General features: G+C 42.1%; 1 protein-coding gene across 1 annotated transcript in view; it reads left to right on the forward strand.

The window, feature by feature from the left end:
• Nucleotides 1-27,682, forward strand: part of CALD1 (caldesmon 1) — a 116,846-nt gene that overhangs the window by 67,654 nt on the left and 21,510 nt on the right. The window contains exons 2-7 of the mRNA XM_065410308.1: nucleotides 13,122-13,268; nucleotides 15,022-15,919; nucleotides 16,010-16,297; nucleotides 16,949-17,032; nucleotides 23,214-23,371; nucleotides 26,700-26,961. Coding sequence (XP_065266380.1) covers nucleotides 13,122-13,268; nucleotides 15,022-15,919; nucleotides 16,010-16,297; nucleotides 16,949-17,032; nucleotides 23,214-23,371; nucleotides 26,700-26,961 — 1,837 coding nt within the window. The remainder of the gene's footprint in view (nucleotides 1-13,121; nucleotides 13,269-15,021; nucleotides 15,920-16,009; nucleotides 16,298-16,948; nucleotides 17,033-23,213; nucleotides 23,372-26,699; nucleotides 26,962-27,682) is intronic.

Here is a 27,682-nt window from a genome sequence, read left to right on the forward strand (position 1 = left end):
AGCACTCAGCTTTTGCATTTCCTGGATCCTAGCTTCTTTCCTGTATGCTAATTTGGATGGGTGCATCTGATTTTTGTTGTTGTTATTATTATTATTATTAACACTAGATATAAAAATAAATTTAGATCACATTATCCGTAAAAAAAATGACTGCAATTACAGGCCCAAATTCAGATATGAAGCATAAAGTGGTTTAAGCTCATTCCCGTTACAGTCCCATGCTACCACCTAGGCCGAGCCTACGCGGTTGAAGCTTTGCTTACGTTTCTCATTGCTGCTGCCACCAAGGTAGCTCCCACATGTGCTAGAGGAAACTTGTGCTTTGTGCACCACAACTGTAAGTGCTGCTCTGGGCAGAGTTACAAGCCTTGGTGCTTAACATTCCAAGGGTCACCTGGAACCCTGTATGCATTACAGCTGCTACCATGGCTACAGTCAGCAGAGTTGAGCCAGAGGTAGGTACAGTGACATGGTTGTTTTGTAAAAGGCCTAGTAAAGACACCTCTGTACAATCCCTCAGGCCTGTTTACATGCTACTACCAGGTGTAAAAAAGTCTAAGGTTCTGACTGTAGTAGGATGGATGCTGTTTATATCTTATATAACTTATATCTTCTTCTGACATCTTGGTGGGTAAGTTACAGGAAAAAAACTCCACCTACTGAATTACCAGGAAAGCTGTCTGTGCAGCACTTCTTCTCAAATACAGCACTGAGCAGGCCTAATCCTGTTTAGTATGTGAGCTCTGATAGGATCTCAGCTTAATGCATCTAGGCTGCAGATGGGATGGCTTAATTCAATGAAATTCTTCTCCTTGTATTTAAAGAAAGGTTTGGATATCAGGAAAGACTCGATGAGAACAGAACATTTGTACAGAAATCAGTTCAGTTGGTCAGTAATTGTAAGCTATCCCCTCTGCAATGATTTCAGACACTTGTGTTTCAATAGGACCTTGATCCACAAAGGGCCTGAGGTGTTGCAACTCTGAGCATCATGGTCCCTAACTTTTAGGCTCCTAGATAATAGAGGAACACACTGTGATCCACAAAGCCTGAGTTAGGTGCCTAGGCCCCTGTACAATGAATGGGAAGAGATAAGTGCTTTATAATGTGATCCGCAAAAGCCAGTACTCTAGGCCAGTGGTTCTCAAAGCCAGTCCACCGCTTGTTCAGGGAAAGCCCCTGGCAGGCCAGGCCAGTTTGTTTACCTGCAGCGTCCGCAGGTTCGGCCGATCGCGGCTCCCACTGGCCACGGTTCACCGCTCCAGGCCAATGGGGGCTGCGGGAAGGGTGGCCAGCACATCCCTCGGCCCACGCCGCTTCCTCCAGCCCCCATTGGCCTGGAGCGGCGAACCTGCGGACGCGGCAGGTAAAGAAACCGGCCCGGCCCTCCAGGGGCTTTCCCTGAACAAGCGGTGAACCAGCTTTGAGAACCACTGGTCTAGGTGGGGAGCCATCTAAGCTAGCCAGTGAGAGATGCTGACAAGAGGGGTGTATGCTAAGTCCTGGCCTTCTCATGGAGATAGGCACCTAAGTCCTGCAGGGAGGTGCCTATTTCTACTTAGCGACCCACCAGATCCAGCGATCCAGAATGGGAACCTGCCACCTAGAGTCAGTCAGCTTGGGCGCCTAAGGCATTATTTGTGGGAATGAGTCAGGCCCCTGCATCACCCCACACAAAATGGCAGGAGGTGCTGGTGGTGCCCAACTTATTACTTTTAGTTCAGTAGTTAAAGTACCTTCCTGAGCAGTGGGAGGAGACCCCTGTTCAAATCCTTTCTCCCCACCCACCCCCAGGCAGAGGGAAAAATTGAACCTGGGTCTTCACAAACCAGGTGAGTGCTGTAATCACTGGACTAAAAGTTATAATGTGGGGACACCTCCACCTCCTGCCAGATTTTGAATTTGGATGCGTCCTGCTAGGTGGCTTTTGAGCATCCCTACTGGATTGGGCCCTGAACATGATTTAGGCAGCTGAACGCCTATCTTCTAATGGTTTATTGCTGGAGCTTAGGCAGGAGGGAGGCAGCAATGCACATCCCTAGAGGCAGAAACTTAGGGAACTTTTATCCTGAAAATTTAGGCACTGAGTGAGTTTAGGTGCCTACAGCATTCGGTGGGAGTTTTGTGGCTCACAGTGGTGCCAAAACTGGGATTTAGATACTTTAAACCCAGATTTAGCCTCCTAAATGTGTATCTGGGCTCTGCTTCCTAGTCACAATCCTGTTTCACTTTCTGCTCCAGCTGTAGCAGAGGAACAACCCTGTGTGTGATCCTACAGTCCGTTTTAATGGAAATTTCCAGAAGTTCATAAGTATAAATGCTGACTGAGGGTGAAAAATGGGCATGTGCCCTCTAATTTGTTACTATCCCATTGAGTTTCCTCTCAGTAAGGCTGCAGAACTCATCATGTGCTTTCACTCCAATCCCCCCACCAGTTTTTCTTATGTGATTGCACCTCTGCTGAACTCAGCATTGTGGTTGACTGGAGGGTTCTGAAAATAGGCTTGTAACAACAACAACTTTTTTTCAGCCTTAAATATTTCTGATAATTAGCAACAGTGGCAAGGTAAATTAGTAAAAATAAAACCACATTCAAAGTAACTGGGCTTATGGTTTAAGTATATTACACATGGCATTTATATCAGTGTAAAAGTCTCTCTAAGGAAATGCAAGTTTCACACTCCCAATCTACTATTTCATTAAAAAATAAAACTCAAGGAATCTTTTCTTAAATTACAAAAATACAGGCGGAATCCTGAAATCTTTGCTTGCTTTTCATTCAGTCTTCCTTACTCAAGCAAACCTCCCGGTGACTTCACTTGGAGTTTAGGCCAAGTAAGAAATCAGTAAAAAGTGAGTTACAGCTTCATTTATTATTTATTTGTGGCACAGTCAGGCCTAGAGACCGCAGCCTGATTCAGTGCCCCATTGCACATACTCGCAGTGAGAGGAAAGTTCATGATTTGGCTTGTAGCAATTGTGGGTAATATTCTGAAGCAAATCCTGATGTCATGTCTTACTCAGGCTAAAAGCCCTGGTCATGTTGCCTGAAAAGGACTGAGTAAGGATTTGGCCTATGTAGGGTGACCAGATAGCAAGTGTGAAAAATTGGGACAGGGGTGGGGGGTAATAGGAGCCTATATAAGAAAAAGACCCCAAAATCGGGACTGTCCCTATAAAATCGGGACATCTGGTCACCCTAGGCCTATGGTGGTTTGGAATTTGACATTTGTAATAAACCACTAAAAAGTAGAGGTGGTCGCATAGAATAGAAAGCAATTTGCTACAGTAGCAACAAATACGGCAATGATCACAATGGCACGTGCAGATGCAGAGATTAACTTTTACTGTCTTCCTTTTGAGATTGTTATCTTGTTATGTGCACTTCTTTGAATGGCCCATATGTAGGAGAAGCTGATTTCTGGGTGAATTCCACTAAGCTTTAAGGAAAGCAGTCATAGACTAACATTCAGTGGTTCAAAGCCCATAAGAAACTTTGCTAATTATTGTTTTCTTCTCGGTTACTGTTGTTTCTTTGTCTTAAAGCCTCTGAATTAAAACAGGTTTAATACAGTACACTGCTCATCTATTGTGGATGAAGTGAAACTGCAAACCATTATAGACTCCACATGTTGAGAGAATTTCAAACTTTACTGGGACCCTTCCAACAAACCCTTTTATCTGCATATAATATATGTTGGAGGCAAATTTGACATTATTTCAGTAGCTGAAGGTTTTTACCCTTCATGTTTACAGCCCTGCATGCGATTTGTGCTGAGGTACTCAGAGGCAGTTTCCAGAGCTATTTGGATGTGGTCAGAGAATCTGCTTGCATTTCACATTATGAAACAGATCATCAGTTTTCTGCCATGAAAAAATAACAGGGGCACGCATGAGTCATTTTGCCTTTGTACACAATAAGGCAGTGATATGATATGCTGGCTTCAACTGCAAGGTCTGGGTTTTAGGACCTGGATCTAAAAACAAAACAATAGTGTCATCATGAACCAGGGAACTGTGGGGGGTGAATAGGGTGCTGGATATGCCAAATTATTGGGAAAAACTGAGGCCCACATTTCAATGGAGGCCTCTGATTTTGGAAGGCAGGATCTATCCCAGGGGCTTAAGCACAGTTCTGAATATACAATGCTTACCTACAAACATGTTCCTCCTTTTGCCTTTCTCCTGCTACTAGGCAGGAATGACTAGGTGTCCACAAAGTAACATTCTCTTTAATATGGAATCACTTTCCCCTGTGATCATTGGTCTGCTCATCACTTTTTTATACCTTGTGCCAAAATGTGAAACATTCTGCTTTCACTCTTTGCAGATTCCCTAAAACGGATGAATGAATCTGTTCTTTCCTTAGTTAAGAGCAAGGGTTTAATGCTCCACCACATCAAAGGGGAACAAACCTCAAAGAATGAAAGATACAAGCTGATCTGTCAGACGGAAATTTTCTTTCCTATACTTATCTTTTCTCTCACAGAAAAATGCAAGGGGCCAGATCCTCAACTGATATAAAGAGTGGAGCATCTGGCTTAGTACAAGCTTTCATTTATTGCGGTAGTATACCCTATTTAACATTGCCATGTTTCATACTGATGCCTAAAATCAGCAAAAATAGGAATCATAACGAAAAGCAGGATATTCAGGATGCAAAGACTGAAAGAAAAATACTTAGGGCCAGATTCTGATTCCCTTACTCATATTGAATAAATATCTCTCCTTAGTGAAAATCATGCCTTTAAAATCAATGAGGGTACACAAAGTGAATAAGGACATCAGAAATAAGAAAAGCTGCAGTTGTGCAGAAGACACAGGTGAGACCACCGTATGTAAAGGTCTGCCATGCTTTTCATTGCCCCTGGAGAGCTGCACTGATGGAATACGTATGCAGTTAGCCCACCTAGAATATGTACTCTAGGAAGATCTTTGAAATAGCTAAGAAACTGTTGACAAAAAGACCAAAAATACATGAGAAACAGGGGGGTATTGAAGAAACAAAAAGACAAAGTCAGGTCAATGGCAGGAGATGCATAGTTTTTAAGTCCAGAAGGTAGTTCATCTAGTTTGACCTCCTGTATATCGCAGGGCATAATATGAGCCCAAAAATTCAGGAAAGGCATCCAGTCTTGATATGAAGACAGCAAAGGATGGAGAATCCTCCACTTTCCTTGGTAGTTTGTTCCAATGGTTCATCACGTTCACCGTTAAAAATTTGTGCCTTATTTCTCATTTTAATTTATCTGACTTTAACGGCCCACCAATGGTTCTTTTTATTATTTTCTCTGCTAAATCAGATGTGAGAAACAAAATCCTGTGAGTCAAATTCAAAAGCATGAGACAGAAAGATCTTATTATTAAGTATTAAAATTAATGCACATACAGATAATTGTGATGGCTAAGCCAGGATCACTATAATCATGATTCTGAGTTTCCACTATAACCTCCTGCTTTCACCGACGCATGTCTCTCTGAAACATTAACATTTCTATGCTAGGTCCATACACAAAGGTGAATCTTTTTTTAACAAGTTTGAGCAGAATCCCTACAACTTTTTGAGTACGATGGAGTAAGAGGAAAAAATAGAATTTTTCCAGTAATAAAAAAAAATGTAACCACACTTTTTAAGTCAGGCGTGAGCAAAACAGCTGAAGTTTGAAACATGAAACTTGACATAAATGTAACTCTCACTGGCAACTTGTGCCTTGGCTAGATTTGGAAAAAAATTGATTGCATTTGTTTATATTCATAGTTTTGAAGTGTGTCTGTTACAATACAAAGAATATGAACAATAAAACATTAGAAGCATATGCAGTAGTAACTATAAATTGACAGAATATCAACAATAACTAGGGTTGCCAACGTTGTATTTAAAAAATAAAGGACTTTTTTCTTAACATTCCCTCCCCACCCCTTCTCCAGATATTATTAATTATTCTTCTTATTAAGAATAATTAATAAGCAGCACTCAACTACATTCACCAGGCATATTTCTTGCTATTTTTTGCAGCATTCAGCAACTCCTGATCTTGTTGTACAGAGATGATAAAATAAGGGATGTCCCCTCTAATAAGGGACTGTTCGCAACTGTAACAATAACACAAAGGGAACTCCCCAACCTGTATAATAACAGAGCCCATCCTCACTCCACCCATCCCCTCAGGAAGAGCCTGAGTAAATAGACAGGCCTTTCAATGAGCACTAAAGGCTAATTAACTCAGCTCTGATGGACCAAGTTTGTGAGCGAAGGCTGGTGTCAAGGGTCTTCTACTGAAGTCCCTCCTCTGGCACCAGCCTCCAGCCATACAGATCTACTGATCTACTGTCTTGGTGTTTAGATACTAATGTTCTACATGCCTTAGAAATAAGCTATGCAGATAGGACACATACCAGTACAGTACTTGGATGTATACACGGTCTGATCTCATTTCCCCTGCTGGAACACACAGAGAGTAAGCAGTCTCCAAGATGTGCAGGACCCAAACTATAAAACGCTTCAAGATAACAAAATTATAGCCATTTGAAAATAGCTTACTGGATATGTGCAATAGAAAATTTTATTAAGCCTACAGTCGTGCATGTTTGTGCAGCTGGTTCAGTGTGCATTGGTTGGTAGAATGAGCATGCTATTTCCACCTGTGGCGGTATTTTCAAGGAGAAGAGAAAAAGGCTTAATAGTATATGGGGGACATGCTGTGGGGAAGGAAGCTGGACCATTTACAAAAATTCAGAAACCTTGGGGGGGTGAGATTTGTTTTGAAATTGTTTGCACCCCTCTGACTTCCTGCAGCCAGAATCTCTGCTCAGACGCACAGGTATCTCTTTCATTCTCAGTTTCCCCTCTCTAGTGGAGTGGTGAGACCAGCTTAAGTTAGCCACTTCCCTGTCACATCTGGATTCCTTGGCAATCTCCACAGTTAAGACACCTATTTTCCAGCTTTTGCCAACCACTGGATGAGGTTCATGACAAGTTGGATTAGGCGATTGCTGATATTTATTAATATAGTTTAAATTATAACCCTGCAAGGATTTAGAACCATCAGGTTCAGCTTATAACTAATCAATGGAACTACATGTTTTCATTGCAACCTTCTTCTGCCTCCCCTTCCATTCCCTGATGAATTCCCCACATTCCCTCCTATTCTGTAATTGCACCTTGTATTAAATAAGACCGTAAGTTCTTTTTAGGGCAGTGACCATGTGTTCCTATGTGTTTGTACAATGCCTGCTACAGTGGGCCTCCCATTTTGATTGGGACATTTCAGTGCTACCATAATATAGATATATTACTATTATTACTTTTATTTAACATGAGAGCTGGGCAACATTTTTTAAAGAAACTCTAAACCAGAAAGCCTGGGATGAGTTTGAGGTTTGAGCTGATTTGTGGTTCCAAGTGGAAACCAACTGAAGCTTGATGGTATTGAATGGTTATGGCACAAAAGCGTTCTAACCTTGGCTGAGATTCCCATTCAGTATTTTAGCTTTATTCAAATCCCAAACTCAAAATAAAACGCAGAGGGTACAAAATCTTTATGAACCAAAACCTGAGAAAGTTTGTGTGAGCCTGTATAAACCAAAACCACGAGTTTCACACACAGCTCTAGTCAAAGATCTGTCACAGAAAGTCCTGTGGTGACATCTTGGCTCTTTTGAAGTCAAAGGGAGTTTTGCCATTGACTTCAATGGAGCCAAGATTTCACCCCTGGAGGTTTAAAAATTATTCCACCTGTTCTGCAGGGACAAATGTCTATTTTTGCAGGAACTCAGTGTTAATTAATAAAATCCACATTGCAGAGTAGGAAATGTCCTGTGGGGCAAATGGAATTTTTGGATTCCAGTATTTCACATGCACTGTAATAAGGTATTATAATAGTAATAAGGTCTTATTACTAATGATTAACAAGAGAGCTATGTTAACACACTTCAGGTCTTTGACACAGTTGAATGATCATAGATTACAATTTATTTTCCATGTCATAAGCATAGAGAGTGTAATCAAAGAAGCAGCCAACTCTCTGCTCTTTTCCTATCATCACTTGGATAAAGAGCGCATCATCTTTGGTAGAGAGGCAGGAGGCAGTTTCCAGCCCTCTTCCTTTCATCTGAATGTTTAATAAGATGTATCAGGTGTCAGAAAGTGTGGAGGACCTGTTGAGTGCAAGCTGTTTTCTCACTGCTTAATATATCAGAGTAGCTAACGGAATACAGAAACTTACCTGGAAAGAAACACATATGCAGAACGTGACAAATGGATGTAAGGTTGGTTAAGTGCGGTTTGCGTGGATTCAGCATATCAAAACAGCTCCTCAAGGGTGGATTATAGAGAAGTAACAAAGGTCATTATGGTTATCAAATATAACCTCTCTCAGATATGTAGCACTGAGGTCTGGGCTTCTTTATTTTGTTATTTACTATTTGCATTAAAAGTGTGCTAGATGATGGACAGCATAAATGCAAAAACAGGGTTTTTGCCCTAAAGAGCTTCTAGTCTAATTTTAGATGTGATGCAACTAGTGAGAGGACCAAACAGTGGGGGAGAAAGAGTGATGAAGGACATGGGTTACTGCAGTCACATCACATCAGTGAGCACATAGTTACTCATGTATAGTGGGTGCATGTATTGGTGGTTCCGCTGGAGATGTTTATGTACTTTTAATGGTAAACTAAGGATATGTCTACACTGCAGCGTAAGCCCAGGCTTGAGGCCCGCCTCAAGCTAACCTCCCTTGCATCTACACTGCAATTGCGCTAACCCAGGGCTCACACCTAGGGTCCCATGACTCTGCAGGGCTGGAGGGGCCAAGCTTGAGTTAAGCCGGGACCCAGCATCCAAGCCCTATTGCTTTGCAGTCCAGACGTAGGCTCACTTGACTTGGAATCAGCCAGAAGTATCCCACAATTCCATGGGACAACTTCTTTAGTCCTCTCTATCCCAACAATCTGCAATCCACTCTATTGAGAACAGAAGCCACAAACACACACCCCTTTGCCAACTGCAGCAGCTCAGGTCAGCGTTGTCCCATTCTCTTCTGATCACCGATCTGCAAGCACACTATCAGAGAGCCTCCTGAGTTTGCAATGGAGAACGAACCAATCAAACCTTTTGTAAAGCGAGCTGCTTCCTGGTAATGTGCAAGGTGGGCAGTAAAGTTTTCCCACAGTGCACCACGATCCTAGGGCTAAAACGGCCACATTTCAGGGAGGGGGCACTAGGGACTCTGGGATATGGTTATTTTGACTTGGGTCTGTGCATTGTAGTGTGGACACCAGAGCCCTAGGTTCAAGCATAGGTTAGAAAAGTCTTAGCATAGAGTTAAAATACAGTGTAGATACACAAACCAGGGTTCCCTAACATGAGTCAGCTGACAGAAGTCCCACTAACCCTGGGCTTACATTGCAGTATAGACATACCCTTAGTTGCTTCTTTATGCATCAGGGAGGAAGAGAGATTTTAGGAGGGATTTGAGACAAGGTTGGTAGTATTTGCGAATTGAATACAGGGGCGCTGGAACAATTTGTATAGTGGGGCTGCTGAGAGCCATTGAGCCAAACTGTAAACCCTGTATATGATGGAAACCACTTCAAGCTTGGGGGTGCAACAGCATCACTACTTCCAGCACCTATGGCTGAATATGGACGGCATTTCATGAATACAGGACAGTGTGGAAAAAGACGTGAGAGGCAGGAGTGGGAGAAGGAGCTTTGTAGTCAGAGGAATAGATTGTCAAGCGCACAAATGGCACTTAGATGCCTTACTCCCATTGATTTTCCTATTGTCTAACTCTCTTTGAAGGCCAATGGGAGTTGAGCATCCAAATTGAAAATCTATCCCATAAAGGATTCCGGAGCAATTTTCTTAACACCAAGGTTGCTAATTATATTGTGCCTAGCTATTCCCTCCTGCATTTTCAACTGGAGGAATTTTTCCTCCTATTTTAACTGTTGCACAGTGTGACTGGTTTGTAAAGGCTGCCATGTTTTATTCCAGAAATAGTTGCATTTCTGAGATGAGTGAAGCAGCCCATAGAGAGACAGCCTAGAAAGTAATTTGGGACATTTCTGGATAAAATATGCTACAGAAAACTAAGATACTATTAGTAATTATTGCTATTGCATCTACTAATCAAACATTGAGGAAAAGTAATGAATTCACACACATACCAACATAAAAGTTAATCTTTGCGTGTAGCGTCTGATATCTGATAGTTGCATTGTTTTTGTGCATGTACCTATATACTGTAGGCAAGCTATTCGGAATAACATAGACAATAGGTGCACTTAAAAGTTACTACCACTTTGAGGGATATTACTAGTTTTGGGGGGTTTTTTACTCATTATTTGTATTATAGGGGCCCAAGAACAGGAAACATAAGTTTTGCCCTCATCTGACATAAGTAGCAGGTTAAGGATATTTTGGTTTCCTTTTTAACTTTCGGGCGGATTGGTGATTTTCAAAAAGGGCATACGGGGGTTTCTTCACTTTGCTGTGTATGAGCCTTCTGTTTGTGCATAGAGGGAGGAGTAAACAACTTCATCATCTTTTAGGGCAGTGGTTCACGAACTTTAACAACCTGTGAACCCCTTTCACTAAAATGTCAAGTCTCGCGAATCTCCTCCTAAAAATGAATATTTCCAGAGATTTTCTCCTTTACCTGACTATAAATTATAAAAGCAGTGATCGTGGAAATATAAAATTTGTTTTTATGACATGCTTATTACACACTATTTATCATTACAGTATTTTTATTACATTATGAAAATGGCAACACTCTTCCCAGATCTCACTTTCGTAGCTTGTATCAAGGCGCCTATGTTTCATCAAGGAGTATCAGATGTGAAACAGCATGAAGGTATTTAAGAAGCCAACTCAAAGAATTCCTCCTACACAAGCAGTCAGGTCTTGAGCAGTCCATGCAAACAACGCACATTACAACAAAGCTTAAACTTGTTCTTCATAATAATTTTATAAACAATACTAGCTGTCTATTTAATTTTAAAAACAGCAACAAATATCCACCTCCCTCTCCATTTCTTATAAGGAGTCTTGAAGTTTAAATCTCCTCAATGTGATAGATATGCTTGCTTTGATCTGCTTAGCTCTTGGAAGTCCAGGGGCTCCAGGCTGCTGGCCCCATGCTGCCCAGGGTTCCTAGGGACAGCTCTGGCCGCCATTAGGGAATTTTTCCCCGAGAACCCCCTATAACATTTCACGAACCCCCAGGGGTTCACGAACCCCAGTTTGGGAACCACTGTTTTAGGGTCATGGTTTAGACATCACACTAACCATGTCTGGTGGAAACTGACTCACCCATCCTCATTGCCCAGCTGCCAGAGGCTAAACACAGCGCTCCTTTGTCAAAGTATTGTCAGAGCCACAATAGAGGGCTCTCACAGCTGGAGTTCTGACAGGACTAAAAACATGTAAGGCTCCATGCAGCCAGAGTCTTTCATTGTTAAGTGGTCCTTTTGCAATCAGTTTATTCAGTGCATTTGTATCTCAGGGAGAGTCTGCCTCCAGGAACATAGTTAAGACCCCATTAGTTTGTTATTGCTTTCACTTGCTTTCCATTTTAGAACTAAATGAATAGTTGGTATCCCTTTAAATTAATGGCAAATGACAATGGCTTTTTTTCTGTCTTCCCTGCCCCTTCTCTTCTGCTTTGAACTCTCCTCCCAACCTTGCCATGATTTGTAGCCACTCTACTTCACTCACCCTTCACTTTCTGTGATGAGGACTTTTAATGAAAAGGAGAAGTTAAAAGCTCTTGTGGGGAGGGGGGCATGAATCACAGAATCATAGAAATGTAGGGCTGGAAGGGACCTGAAGAGGTCATCTAGTCAGGCCCCTGTGCTGAGGTAGGACCAAATATACCTAGACCATCCTTGACAGGTATTTTGTCTAACCTGTTCTTAAAATCCTCCAGTGACAGGGATTCTACAACCTCCTTTGGGAGCCTATTCCAGTGCTTAACCACCCTTATAGTTAGAAAGGGTTTCCTAATAGCTATCTTAAATCTCCCTTGCTGTAAACGTAGCAATTTATTTCTTGTCCTACCCTCAGTGGACATGGAGAACAATTGATCATCATCCTCTTTTAACAGCCCTTCACATATTTAAAGACTTATCATTACTCTCCTCAGTCTTCTATTCTCTAGACTAAACAAGCAAAGTGTTTCACATAGGAAAAAAAATCAAATCCACAACTACGAAATGGGAAATAACTGGCTAGGTGGCCATACTGCTGAAAAGGATCTGGGGGTTATAGTAGATGACAAATTGAACGTGAGTCAACAATGTGATGCAGTTGCAAAAAAGGCTAATATCATGCTGGTGTGTAACAACAGGAGTGTCGTATGGGGGACCCAGGAAGTAATTGTCTCACTCTGCTTGGCACTGATGAGGCCTCAGCTGCAGTTTTGTGTCCAATTCTGGGTGCCACACTTTAGGAAGGATGTGGACAAATTACAGAGCGTCCAGAGGAGAACAACAAGCCTTTGCTGAGGCACAGTGTTGGTGAGAGGGACATGGGGAGAAGTTTGCACTGCTGCTATGCTTTCACAAAGAGTAAGACCGATAGGAAGCTAACATATGCCAAACCAGATTAGGCCACTGGTTTAATCAAGGAAGGTATTCTGCTTCCAACAGTGCCTAACACATAATGTTTCTGAAGAAGTCATCCCTTCCTCCACCCACTCATTTTCACAGCCTGTTGTGCAGTGATGGACGTAGGAGAAAAAATCCTTCCAGATCCTTGCAGGCAGTCAAATTACTTCACTTACTTTAGCATTCTAAATGAGAGGCTTATATCTTGCTTCCCTTTCAGTCAGGATGAATTCCATTGTAGTAATCTTCTAGGGGAGATGATCACGCTGGGCTTTCAGCCTTGTGTCTACACCATGGTGGTCTGATCTGGAGCTGTGATGTCAAAGAGAGCACTAATTGAAAAAGCAAAGTAAAATTTTTGCAAAAACTTCTGTATTTGACAATGTCCCTTTAAATCACATAGCCAGCACCACTGAAGGCGTATTTTGGATTGCACAAATCATTCATAAAACATATGAATATATATATGGTCTCATCTTTATTAACCCCTTTCAAATGATGCATTGCAGACTAGCCTATCAAAGAAATGATGATGATGAGGAAGAAGCCGCCAGAGAACGCCGTCGACGGGCTCGACAGGAGAGGCTGCGGCAAAAGGAAGATGATGATCTAACAGGACAAGTGACAGAGAAACCAGAAGTTAATGCCCAGAACAGGTAAGCTTCTACTCCGTTGGTTGTGTATAGATGAATTGGCAGAGTTTTCAGTCCAGGGAATGGATATATTTAGAGCATATACTTCAAGTTTTAGAAATTAAGATCCAGATTCTGCCAATCTTACTTTGAATAAGACCTTACTCTGTGAGAAGTCCCACTGGTATCAAAGGAACTGCTTGGAGATGAAGGTACTATTCATGGTGAGCAAAGGTGGAAGAATTGGGCCTTAAGTATTTCTATCGTTAGAATATATTTTTGTAAATAAATAAAATCAGAGCAAATCTACAATTATAATAAGATGTTTGTTCATAACCTTTTCAGGGATCAGTCATATTCGTTATTGCATCAAGCTGATAGGTCAGATCTAGACATCAAGCTGAAATTCACCTCCACTAGCTCCCATGCCTGGTAGATAGAACCCTCCTTGCTGAGCAGGGGAAAGTTCGGAAAAAAGAGATGTTCTTTGTTCATGGATGCTCACCGTTTTCCTGTGCAAAGCAAAAACATCTGGAAAGGGAAAAAATGAATATAGAAGAAGAACAATCCCACAGAAGTTTGAAGGAGCCTAGATCCCTCAGGAAGCTGGCAATGGACTCCAGTACTGGTACCGATGGCTAGTCAATGGCATGTATGAAATTAGGTTGGTGGACCAGTGTCCATATCACAATTGCATTTTTCACTAATTGCGCCCCCACTTGCAGGCAGTCTCAGCACAGGCCATTTGTACAGAACTGGGGCATAGGTGGGCATGCCTAGCTGTCATAGCTGGGCTCGTGGCCACCAGCCAAGGATGGCCACGAGGTGGAGTCAGTGAGCAGGGATCAGAGTAATCGCTAGAGCTGGGACTGGTAAGCAAGAGTCAGAGTCAGGCTGGGGTCGGAGACCAGAAGTAGTACCAGGATGGAATCAGGAGGCAGAGTTAAGGTCAGGCTCAGGCTGGGGTCAGAGACTGGAGATCAGGAAGCAAGGTGCTGTCCTAAGTCACAGCTGACCAAAAGTCCATGCTGTTGCCCAGATAATTTCCTGGGCCACCCTCCAGAGTTAAATAGTGTGCTTGGCCAGTCAGAGTGCTACAATGTGATGTCACTCTAGACAGTGCTTCTTGGATAGGGTGCTGTATGCTTCCCAGTGGGAATGTGGCAATGTCAGCTGTCCCAGGCTCTGGGGACTTGCGTTCTAGTCCCATGGATCGTTATACCATCACTGGAAAGAAACAGCCACCTTCCCATTAGTAGAGATGTTCCCATTGAAATACCTGCGTGTTTTGCTTGAGTAAGGACCTCAGACTTTGGTCCTATATTAAGAACTTTTAATTAATGAGACTTCATGTTAAGGGAAAGAGCTAGCAGCTTTATTGAACACATCAAGCCAAGATGAAGGTCTCCACAGAACAAAACCCAAATATTCCTCAGGGCTGTCTCTAGTTCAGTTGTTCCAAGGCTCCAGGGACCAATCTAATGCCTACTGAAGTCAATGGAAGTCTCCCATTGACTTCAATAGGTGTGGGATCAAGTCCCTACTCAGGAGCATGGAGGAAAAGCTTTCTCAGTCATCATTATTATGAAACACCAAATTCGTAAAAGGCGGAAATTCCATTATTATCCCTGGCATTGTTTTGATAAATCTTTAAAGTATCTGACCTATCCCATTCTAGAGCCATGTGATAATGTTAATGTATTCTATTTCTGGAAAATAACTAAGCAAATGCTTTGTTATGGTGCTTGATTAATGCAAAGTTGTCACTTCTGTACAGTGTGGCAGAAGAGGAGACCAAACGTTCTACAACAACACTAACAAACACTCAAGGGGAAGGGGAAGATGATGCTGCATTCTTGGAGAGATTGGCAAAAAGGGAGGAAAGACGCCAAAAGCGTCTCCAGGAAACCCTGGACCGTCAAAAGGAGTTTGACCCAACAGTCACAGACGAGGGTTTGTCACTACCAAGCGGGAGAGAGATAAACAATGTGGAAGAAAATGAGACCATGGGGAAAGAGGAAAAGATTGAAACCCGCCGAGGACGTTACGAGATAGATGAAGTCGAAACTGTCACTACATCGTACCAGAGGAACAACTGGAGGCAAGATGAAGAAGAAGAAGAAAAGAAAGAAGAAAAAGATAAGGAGGAGGTGCAGGAGGAAAAGCCAGAGCAGAGAACCATAGAGGAAAATCAGGTAGAAGTAACAATAGAAAAGAAAACAATAGACAAAGAAGAGGGACCGGTGGTATTAGAAGTAAAAACCCTAGATGTCAATGTAGAGGAACACAAAGCAGAGAATGATATGGGTGTCCTACGGGTAGGGGAGCCCAGGGCAGGAGTGGGGGCCATAAATCTAACTTTAGTTCTAGATCATGAGAAGCTTAGGAATGAAGAAGAGGAAAAGGCTGAGGAAGAAAAGAAGAGAACAGAGGAAAGGGAAAGGCTTGAGGCAGAAGAGAGGGAGAGGGTTAAGGCAGAGGAACAAACAAAAGCTGAAGAAGAAAGAGCAAGAATTGAAGCAGAAGAGAAAAGAGCAGCTCAGGAAAAAGAAAGGATTGAGGCAGAAGAGAGGGAGAGGATTCAGGCAGAGGAGGAGAAGAGAGCAGCTGAAGAAAGGGAGAGGGCAAAGGCAGAGGAGGAGAAGAGAGCAGCTGAAGAAAGGGAGAGGGCAAAGGCAGAAGAGGAGAAGAAGAAAGCAGAAGAAAGGGAGAGAGCTAAGGCAGAGGAGGAGAAGAAGAAAGCAGAAGAAAGGGAGAGGGCTAAGGCAGAGGAGAAGAAGAAAGCAGAAGAAAGGGAGAGGGCTAAGGCAGAGGAGAAGAAGAAAGCAGAAGAAAGGGAGAGGGCAAAGGCAGAGGAGAAGAAGAGAGCAGCTGAAGAAAAGGCTAAGCTAGAAGAGGAGAAATTAAAGGCAAAACAAAAGGTAGAAGAGAAAAAAATGGAAGACAAAAAAGTAGAAGATAAACAGGTAAAAGAGAAGAAAATAGAAGAAAAACAGGTAAAAGAGAAGAAGGTGCAAGAGGAAAAACCTCAAACAGTCTCCCTAAGAAAACAGGTACAGTAAACATTTTGCACCAAACTGATGATGCCTGTGATTTGTGAGAAATGTAATGCAAGAAAAAAAATTGGACTGGAATTTACTCACAATTTTGTTCCTGTGTTTAAACTACTAACTCTGTTTCATCAATATTTGATTTCCTTTTTACTAAAGCTTCTTGCTCCTACTTATCAATAATGCAATGCATGGCACACTTACGCTTTCCCACCCTGGCTCTGAGATCCTGCAAAGGAAAACCTTGCATGTCAAGATCTCTGCACAATTTACCGCTGCCTTTTCCTGTTGCTTTAAGCCAGCCCAGTGCAATAACGCCCGAGGGATGGAAAAGCACAATTCGACACAGGAGATATGTGGGCACCTGGGAAACGCTGTGTGAAGAACGCTGACTAGAAATGTATGTTGTTTGAAGCAAGCACAGCTGGGGGCGTTCTCTGCTGGGATATGTGTACAGTGGCACGCGAGGGAGAAGGAAGCGCAAAAGTCCAGAGGGGGTATGGGAGCACAGTCCCTTGCGAGGGGAAGAGCAAGCACAGCTGCACATGGAGATGTGGGCACAGCAGCACAAGACGGGTATGTGAGCACAGCTTTGGCAAATGGGAATGGACAGGGCTTGTTGTAGAATGACATTTTCATCTTAAAAATAAAAAGGGGGAAGAAAAAGAGGTTAAAGTGGAAGCTAAAAAAGAAAAGTTACCAGACGAGAAACTTCAACCCACCTTCAAAAAACAGCAGGTAATTATGATCTACAAAAATTGATGCTATAAGGAAATGTTCACGAATTTAAACAAATTCAGCATGAGCCCTTAGCGTAAAGGCCCGAATCAGCAAAACACTTAAGCACATGCTTCACGTTAAGCAGGTGGATAGTCTCATTCATGTCAGTAGGGATGGGACTATTCATATGCTCAATGTTAAGCTCTGGTTAAGTATTTTGCTAACTGGGGCCTTAGGACCAAATCCTGTTTGCCTTACTTAACACGAGTACCCCAGTGACTTCAATGGGACTCACTCAAGTAAGTGATGCAAGCAAGATTTGGGCCCTGGAGATGGATTTCTCAGGATTGTACCAACTAATCATCCTTCCCTGGTTTCCTCTACTTTACTACAAACTTTACTCTTGTGACTGAGACCTACTTTCATAATAATCATGGATGCTTCCAGGTCCCTTTGGCCACTTAACTGATCTAACTAATGATTTTTCTTCCCCCAAATAATCCAGTGCCTAATTATATAAACCTTGCAGACCCAAGATTCTTTTTTTGTTTTAAAGAGAAATTCTACAAAATTTACTGCATTGCATTTCTACTGTAAACACAGGAGCTGGTGCCATGGTGTTTTACTGTATGGTAAGTAAATAAGGTTGGGAACCATTTACTCCTCAGATTTGTAATTGGCAAACAGGGAGAGGTGCTTAGTCTTTGTGCAATGGACCCGCTTTTGGCACAATCCTGCGAAGTGCTGAGTGCCTCAACTTCCATTGACTTTAATAGAAAGTTGAGGGTGCTCAGGGCCTTGCAGGATTGTGCCCCTTTGGGCTCAAGCACATCCATGTGGTATAAAGTAAACCATAGCCCCCCTGGATGGATATTTAGTAAAGGTGGGGTGACCTGCCTGTGTATCTGCTTGGAGAACCTGAAGGCCAGATCTGCTGCTGCTGTAAATCAGTGCCGCTACATTGAAGTTGCCGATTTGCACCTGCTGAGGTTTTGGCCCAATATCTTGGGTGTAGAAAAGCAGCTAGTGGAACTCAGCCTATTACAGGTGATTATCCCACCCTGAGGATCAGGCCTGATAGCAAATGATGCTACAGACTTTTCTGGAGTGCAGTGCCCAGTTTCAGACACCTCAATTGAAGATGGACATAGGTGAGATTGAAAAGATCCAAAGAGGGCAATGAAGAGGGTAGAAAAATGTTTGTAATTCATATGAGGAGAGATTGGTAAAACTAGGATAATTTAGCCTGCAAAGGAGAATAGTTAAAGGACTCTTCATGTTGATTCTTACGACAGTGAAGGTTAAATTAAAAACTGAACAGTCACTCTGATTGCCTCACAAAACCGAGCAAAGAGTTATTCAATGAAATGAGGGCAAGATTGGGAGTGACCAAAAGATGTTACAAACTGATGACAGTTCATTAGAGTGAGTGAACAGAAGTGATTGTCTCTGACTAGTTCCTAGAAGTTAGGAGTCCACGTCTTCAAAGCCACTACTGTTGCTACTAGCAATAATAGGCTTGGCTACTGGTAGTCACAGCGTCAAGGCTAAAGAATGCGTGTAAAGCAAATACAAGGAAAATATTCCTTCGCAACAAGGAGTCAACCTGTGGAATTTACCACCACACAAAAACAGATCATACTGGAGATTCTTTTAAAAAGGGGCTGGATAAATATATGACCAATCATGTCAATTTCACTTGGCCTCGCTAGATTTTTGTCCTGCAGAGTGCTGAGTGCCCTTAATTCCCATTGAAGTTAATGGGAGCTGAAGATGCTCTGCATCTCACAGGACCCCCATGAGTATAGGCTGCAAGAGCGAACCCTTAAAGATAATGGCCAACTTTTTCAGAAGGGATTAGAGATTTTGCATTCCTCCGTTTTTGGGTGCTCAACTTGAAACACCTTTAAAAGGCCTCATTTTTGGAACGTGCTAAGCACCCACCTCCCAAAAGGTATCTCAAGTTGAACACCAAACCAAAATCATTAGTCCCTTTTGAAAATCTTGGCTATCTCTTTTTGGCTTAGGACAAGAATGGTATTCTCACTACTGCAAAAAAGCCTTTCCGTACATGCCTGCCATGACAGTGATACACAAAATTCAACAAAGCCTGTGTTTTGACAAGTTATGTAGTTATTAATAGAGTTGAGAGACTGTAAGCCTGACTAGATCTGGCGGCATTCTTCTCCTCGCTTTGTTACCTCAGATTTATGCCTATGTACCTGTGTTACACCAGTGCACATCCACTGTAAGTGAGATCAGAATCTGGCCCTCACAGTATAGTTTTCACTCAGACTAGCAATCAAAAGTCTGACCGCTTCTTTGAACTGTCCCAACTGGTCTGGAAAGTTCATCAGAACAAGTTTTCTCATGACATGAGACTCCTGGTATTTCCTGCTTCCGGTTTGGCTAGACATGCTGCAAAAGTAGCCTTTTCTCATGGTATATAGGTATCTCTACTTTGATAGAGATGGGCCCCAAAGCTAAACCTTAGGGTACCTCTACACTGCAGCGGGGCGTGCACTTTCCAGCTTGGGTAGACAGATAGACGGTAGCTCTTCTTGAGCTAGTGCACTAAAAATAGCAACGTAGCCAATGGTAGCACTGGCAGCAGCTTGGGCACATACCCAAGGGGTCTGTGCAGGTTTCTACTCAAGTGGCTAGCCTGAGCTGCCACCCGTGCTACCCTTCTAATTTTAGCACACTAGTGTATCTTTGTCTGCCCGAGCTGGGAATCATGCTCCCAGCTACCGCCTAGAGATAGCCGTAGATGCCTACAGTTTTTCGGGCCTTCCAAAATTGAACCCAAATCAGGAACCAAAGTTTGCAAACTTTATAATTGGCAGAACCAAAACTTTGAGGTGTTCAAACTCTAGGTGGAAATGTTGCATCTCAAGTTCTAATTTACATTTCTAGCAGGAACCTGGAATGGAGAGATGTGCGAAAATAAAAATAGCTGAACAATTTACAAACCTCCAAAAAAATTTCAGTCATGTTCAATTTGATTTTGGGGTCAAGATCTGTGGGGGGAGATGGGCGATGTTTTTTGAAGATACTATCACAGATCTGATCTAATTCCACTAGAGTCAATAGGAGCCTTTCCATTCATTTCAGTGTGAGATGGATTGATCCCTAATTCACTGAAATGTGTAAGCATGCAAAAATGTTTACATCTGTCACTTTTAGGGTGCACTGCTATGAAAGGGGCTGTTCCTGCTTCTGTTGAAGTCAATGGCTATTTTGCCATTAAAATTAATAAGAGCAAGATTGGGCCCTAAACCCTTGAAGTGTTTCTCTGATAACCTATTTTATCTTTCTTTTTATTTTTTGAGTCAAAAAGCCCAGTTGTGTTTATTATTTGTGTGTGTGTCCCTGCCCCCCACCCCCCCCCCACACACACACTTGGTAAAAAACCATAATCCTTTAAATCAAATCCTATTAGCCCATGAAAAGGTATTCCCTAGCCTGTTAATTCTAAAAGTGTATTTTTTTAATATTAGTTTTCTTAGCAATTTCAATTAAGATATAAGATACACTACCTGCCCCTGCTGGGACTGCAGCTCTGGCAGCTGACATACTGGGTTTTTAATGAGACTTAGAAGGGACTTGATGAAAATCTCATAAAAGGAAATTCTGCCCTTTCAAAATCCCAACACAGAAGTCCTGGCATTTGAAATCCTGAAACAATCAACACCCCAGGTCTCTAAATCACTCAGAAAGGGATTGAGAAGTGCAGGGGATTGCTAATGAGAGCCAGAGCTTTTCACTGTTATTACATCACTGGTTCAAATCTTGCCCGGATTGCGAGTGACCAAAAGACATTACAAGCTGATGACTGTTCATTAGAGTGAGTGAACAGAAATGATTGTCTCTGACTAGTTCCTAGAAGTTAGGAGTTCACATCTTCAAAGCCACTACTGTTGCCACTAGCAATAATAGGCTTGGCTGCTGCTAGTCACAGCATCAAGGCCAAAGAATGCATGATCATGGAAACTGAGTTCCCCTCTTACCTATTAAAGTGATTCCACTTAGACGTAACTGAGGGTATGTCTATACTGCACAAAAAGGTGTGTTTTGAACTTGGCTTACCGAACTGGAGTTCAAATAGCAGTGAAGACCCCATCAACTCAGGTTAGCAGCTCAGGTTTAACCCCAGTCTCCACTATAGGCTTCAATTCGAGCTGCTAACCCGAGTTAACAATGAAGACACGACAACTCAACTTTTAACTCGGGTTAGCAGCTGAAGTTAAAACCTATAGGGGAGCCTGGGGTTGAAGTTGAGCTGCTATCACAGGCTAAAAGATGAGTTGCTGTGTCTCCCCCCCCCAAACACACACACACACTTGCAGTCCATACCACATGATAGCTGTCAGTTGTGGTACTGGCATTGTATGAACAATACTTAATGCCAGCTAGAGGCAGAACAGGTCTTAAGGGTTCAAACAGGGCCGGCCCACAACAGTTTGGCACCTGAGGCGGGGAGCTCAAATGACGCCCCTCATTCCTCCTCACTTGGGCCAAAACTTTGAAAGGTCTCAATTCTGCCTTCCTCCAGCACAGCACTCCACCATCTCTGTGCATCTAGAGCAGAGAGGATACTTATGCACCAGCAACAGACACAATTTTCTACACTCTGGGTCCTAGTGCGGCCCCCCCAGTCTGGCACCTGAGGCGGCTGCCTCAGTTCGCCTCATGGTAAGGCCAGCCCTGGGTTCAAGCTGCGCAGTCATGTCAGGTGCTTTATAAGCCCTCTCCCTCCCCCGAGGCTCCTGCTTTTGAAAAGTGGGAGGGGATGCCTTGGAGGTGGGGCTATTGAAAGGTGCATTGAGCAGACGAAGGATAGAAATAGTGTAGAGGTTTGGGCTTTTTCACTAGACGCAGCTTGGAGTACGTTTTTTTAAAAAAAATGTGTCCTAGAATAGGACTGTGTATGATTTATTTTTCTCTTCAGTGATCAGATGGAAGGGCAGTAGGATGCAGAGGAATATAGGTACAGTTTGCTAAAGGTTTACAGACAATTCTCCAAATAAATGATATTTAGGCTGCCCACCAGAGCGTTTCCCAAATATGGCAAAGCTAAAAGTGAAAAAGGAGATCTTCCTTGGGTTAACATTGGTATTTTCCTCCACTGCTATTCAAAACTTGTTTTGGCTGCTGGTCTAGCTAATTTCCTTAGTGGGAATAATTCTGTCCACAGAACAGAAGAACTGAAATCAATTGCCATATCCTGCACTTTCCATTAGCATCCAACCATGACTCAGCATGCTGGGGTCAGGCCATCAGTGGCGATAATAAATAATTTTCAGCCCAGAATTTTCTGGGTGGGGATTAGAGAGCGAAACTAGTGCATAATGATTCTGGATCTTAGTCAGACTAATGTCGGACAAAGGCTTGTAGGGGAAGGGGGAATCTTGCCTTAATGTTTTCAGAGAAAACATCTGCTTCTTCATAGGAGTAAGAGCTTCACATCTGATAGTATCCTCCTCCACTAGTCACTGTTTAGACTGGGGTACAGGTGATAACCCCAGTTATATATTTATCAAAGAAAATATTGCTAAGAAACATAATTTGTAACTACTTGACTATTGCAAACTATACTTGAAATAGCTAGGTAGTATGCACCTGCTGTGACACTGAAAGTCCTAGGTACATCCGTATAGCACATACCTCCTGTGCTGTTGAATGTATTGGCTACATCCACATAGCATGCACTTGCTTTGTGCAAATCAGTTTAAGATTGTATTATTTCTATTGCGGTAGCACCTAGGGCCCCAACCAGGGATTAGGGCCCCATTGAACTAGACACTATGCAAACAAAGACAATCCCTGCCCCAGAGAGCTCAGTCTACGATTTAGACAATACACAACAGGTGAATCAACAGACACATGATCAGGAAGGGGATGATGGGCAAGGTAGTGGTAGAGACTACATAAGAAGGTAAGGATGCTTGAGATTTCCAAGGCCACAGCAGATTTGCACACAATGTAGATGAATTAAGCTGCCCGCATATTTAACATAGATCAGAAATCGAGGATGATTGCAGGCCACATTTTAGAACTTGACAGGCTATTCCTGCCATAGAACATTTGAAGACAGTTACTCATTGACGGTGGTTTTCCTTTTCAGTCATTCACAATGTCTAATTATGATTTTTTTGTTTTGTTTTTGGTTGTATGCTTTCTAATATCTCCTGAGCAGATCAAAGACGACAAGGCTAATAAGGACAAAGCACCTAAGGAGGAGGTGAAGCCTATCTGGGATCGTAAGAAGGGATTTCCTGAACCAAAGCCACAGAACGGAGAGCGTTTCCAGGAACTTACTACTCACAAACTTAAACATACCGAGAATATTTTTAGGTAACATACACATTAACACTAGATTTGTTTATATCAGAGTAGAGCTGTGGGGCTTGTTGCCTTTTATGGGTCTCTGTTACCATACTTTTAGCTGTGTAGTACAAGACTTAAATTTCCAACATCATTGAAGATTGTAATATTCAGTGGCTCCTTAGAAATAAATTCAGGATCTCAAGCTATTTTGTAGTGGACGTCTACCCACCTCACTGTAGTGGGGAAATGAGAAACTCATAGCAGAGTAGTAAACAATAAGCAAACAACTCACCCCCTCTGTGGGGATCAGTAATTTGTTTTTACCATACTCCTATCATCTACTAAACATTTCTTAATGAACTTCATCTTTTCATAGTCTACATTATGAGCCAAGAGCTGTGCTTTTATACCCTAGTGGCACAGGTGCCTGACTCTGAGTGAGATAACCCATTGCCAATTACACACCTGCTTTTAATTACACCCTATATAACCAGCTAGAAGCAGCCTTGCCTCCCTAGGGTAACTCTTTTAAGAGTTGATCTTTTGGTTGTTTGTGCTAGTGAGCCTTGAAGTTAATGATTTCTGCACAAAAGAGTGATTATTTGGTGGAGTGAAAACTACATCCAGCCAAAGTGTTCTGCCTTTTTAAGAAAAATCTTAATGTGGTTTAGCTAGCCAAGAACATAAAACTGTCTCTGAGGCTTCTGCTACAGTTGGAAATCTAAAGGTAACTGGTTGATGGGGAGAGATTTGGAAAGGCTCATCTCTGCTAGAAAGTGGGGAAGCAAGGGGGAATAAAAGCAAAGAAGTGGAATGGACAAATAAGTTAGTAGTCATCATTTAGTTCATTTTTGGGCATCCTAGCATTTCCCTAAGGGTTCCTATGGGGAAACAAACTTTTTCAAAGGTGAAATATTCAAAAACCCCTATAACTAGGTTGTCATATAACATAGTGATGGAATAGCAGGATATGAGTCCTGTTAGTAATTGTTCTGTATACTCGGGTCAAATCACCACTAACATGAGTTCTGTTTCTAAAATATGTATATAACTTTTTTCACATGCTTTATTTCTTATTAGAGCAAGGACTTCTTTGAAAAACTTCAAAGGGGGCTTCTGCACTTTTTTTCTTTCTTTTCTTCTCCCCACCCCTGGGGAGAAAAAGTTTGGTGTTTAGTCATAGGGCTTTAGTTTGGGATTACCTGTACTCTCCTTGTCTATAAACAAGATGGTGGCAAGAGACTGAGAGACTCATAAGATAAGTCTAATGGCAATGATGGGAAATAAAACTCCTTAAGACTGACTGAGAAATCTGAGGCCAAAGAGAAATAGTGTCTGTCCCACCTTTGTCGCTGTTGCTGACAGAATAGTTAGAAAACTTTCTTTGTGGTTTCCTTTTTGCACCTGCCCTTCCTCCCCACTCTCATATGGGAGTGCAAAAATCCTAAGCATGATGTAATGCATTTTTCACGTTGTTCTGTCATTTTTGTCTCTCTCAAACCATCCTATTTCTCCTGTGTGAAGACTGGCAGTTGGCTTCTTTTTCTTAGCACCAAACAGGCACTTCTGAAAGCTCTTCCTCGGTCTAGAATCTCAATACTGATTTCTTGATGTTGGCAGCAGGGGCCTGAGATTCCCAGAATGTGCTGAAAGCAAAGAGGCTCAGGAGAAAAAAAAATATGAAGAGGATGACTGCCAATTATTGTTCCCTACTAGAGAATATGCAGAAACAGCAGAGGAAATCCTTCATAGTGTATATTAATAAAAGAAGATAGAAATAGCCTGTGGATGTACATGATTAGGAGATAAACAGTTCTTTTTCAGTAAGAAAGACAAATGTCATTGTTTGGACAAAATATTCACCCACACCTTCCAAACAGTGAAGAAGAAAATTGCTTAAGGCTAAATTCTACTCTCAACTAGATCAGTACAAACCTGGAATAAGTCTATTGACTTCAGTGAAGTTACTCTGTATTTGCCCAGAGGTAATTGGAGGCAGAAACTGATCCATATTGCTGAGGGAAAGCTTAACTTTTGCACTGTTGGCTCTTGTGGCATTTAATTGTGCAATACTGTGGTTTCATTGCTGTAGTGTTTAGGATCTCCTTTTTTCTTGGGTGTAGAACAGGGAAGAAAATAAAAACAATATAAATGCCTACTTGCCCTTTCTCTTGTAAGTATCATGCTGATACCTCAAGTGTTGACCCCCTTGTCTGGTGTATTAATAAATACACTTCAAGGAGCAAGCACTTAAACAATGATGTGGTAATTACATATATCGGTGGTGCTATTTGACACTGACAAAAATATGTACTTCTCGTGGGCAGTATGAATGAACTATTTTTTTTTAATGTCTTTGATTATAAGAGCTGGTTGGAAAATATCTGGTTTGGTTTGGTTTTGGGTTTTCTTCCCCCTGTGGAAAAAGTCAATGAAAAATCTAGTTTTGGGTTTATGAAAAATCAAAAACTCACACAAAACTTCAACCAAGTTTTTGACCAGACCTGATATAGATAGATAGATAGATATATGCAAGTTAGCAAGAGTCCAAGATAACAATTGGTATTACATTATTGAAGCATCTTGTGTTGAAAATACTGATGGAATGATAAGAATATTCCTCCTCCCCCGGTAAACTGAAGACTAATGCCCTAGCAACGTGCTTTAGCTCTCTTTAAAGAGATTTGTCAAACACTTTATATAATCCCTTAGAGAAGACATTTGTCTGAGAAATCAAAGGATTATTTGTCTTTTATTACACAGAATATAGTGTTTGTTTTGGATATGTATGTGTTTCACTTTTCTCAGCCTTAAATATTTATTTATTGCTTTTCATTGGATCCCTGAATTGTTTTATGCATAGATTAGTCAAGTATTATGCTTTTAGAAGCTGGAACATATCTCTGTAGGTAATATCCTTACATATTTGTACCATATAATTGAGAATAAGTGTGTATATACTATGGAGCTGGGACTAAAATAAAATGGATCTTGAATTTAAAAAAAAAAACAGTAGACATGAAACTTTCAAGTTCACGAGTTAAGATGTCTCTAGAAAGGGGGTGAGACACATTTGTCTTAGGTTCTGAGGCAATATGATACAAAAACTACCCTTCCAAGCATGTGGGACCCTTTGGTCCCCCACTGTCGGGAAGGCAGAGATGTGCCTCTGGGCTCCCCAGCCTACTTCAGCCCCTGATGAAACCTGCTGAGGGTAGTATATGCTCTGTGAGGAACAAAAGATGTTTGTATGTGTCAGGTTCCTATGTTGCTGCCTAGTTGAGTGGTAACAGGTGATCCAAACTGGCAAAGGAAAACCTGTGGCATGTTAACCTGCTTCTCAATTCTTTCTCAGCCGCTCCGGCATGAAAGCAACTACAAATGCTGAGGATGGTAAGCCGGTGTCCCAGGCTGAAGCCGGCAAACGACTAGAGGAGCTGCGCCGTCGCCGAGGTGAAAATGAGAGCGAGGAGTTTGAGAAGTTGAAGGAGAAGCAACAGGAGGCAGCTGTGGAGCTGGAGGAACTGAAGAAAAAGCGTGAGGAGCGTCGGAAGATCCTTGAGGAAGAGGAACAGAGGAGGAAGCAGGAGGAGGCTGAGAGAAAAGCCAGAGAGGAGGTAATGGTGTAGTAATAAAACCGTGAGATCCAAAGTTAGACTCTGTTCTGCTTCACTTGCTCGTATTGGTCTTTCATTACATGATCACACAACGCTGTGCAGTGAGGCATACTCTTGGGCAAATAATCAAGGGGACTGCACAAGGAGAAAGGCTTTGCTTGACCTGTTTATGGGTGGCATTTTAGGCCCTGGGATAGTAGCTCAGCTCAGGCCCAGATTCTCAAAGGTATTTAGTCTCCTATCTTACATTGAAAACCATGGGAGTTAGGAGCTGAAATACCTTTGAGGTATTTCAATATCTGGGTTTCAATATCTAAGGCAATGCTGTGTGAAAGGCTTTGTTTTGGTTTTACTTTTCCTAATGTCAGCCAACTTGGAAGGCCCAAAACTAGATTATTTTATTCCTGGATCTGCTACTGTTAACAGACTGTTACCTTGGGCATGTGGCTTTGCTCTTGCTTCCTCTCTCTCCCTTTGCCTGTCTTATCTATTTAGACTGTAACCTCATCAGGACAGGGGTTGGCTCTTGCTATGTGACTGTACCTAGCACAGTGTGGCCCCAGTTTACATTGGGAACTCTAGGTGCTACAATACAAATACTTAACAAATCTTTCAGTTTTCTCAATCAGATTCCTCCTTTTGGGGGCCCTACCACCATTCCACTAAGTTTTTCTTTTCTACTACCCACTAAGGTTGACAGAGGCTACAAAATTGGGTCTTT

This window comes from Emys orbicularis, chromosome 1, assembly GCF_028017835.1.
Source record: "Emys orbicularis isolate rEmyOrb1 chromosome 1, rEmyOrb1.hap1, whole genome shotgun sequence".
NCBI lineage: Eukaryota > Metazoa > Chordata > Testudines > Emydidae > Emys > Emys orbicularis.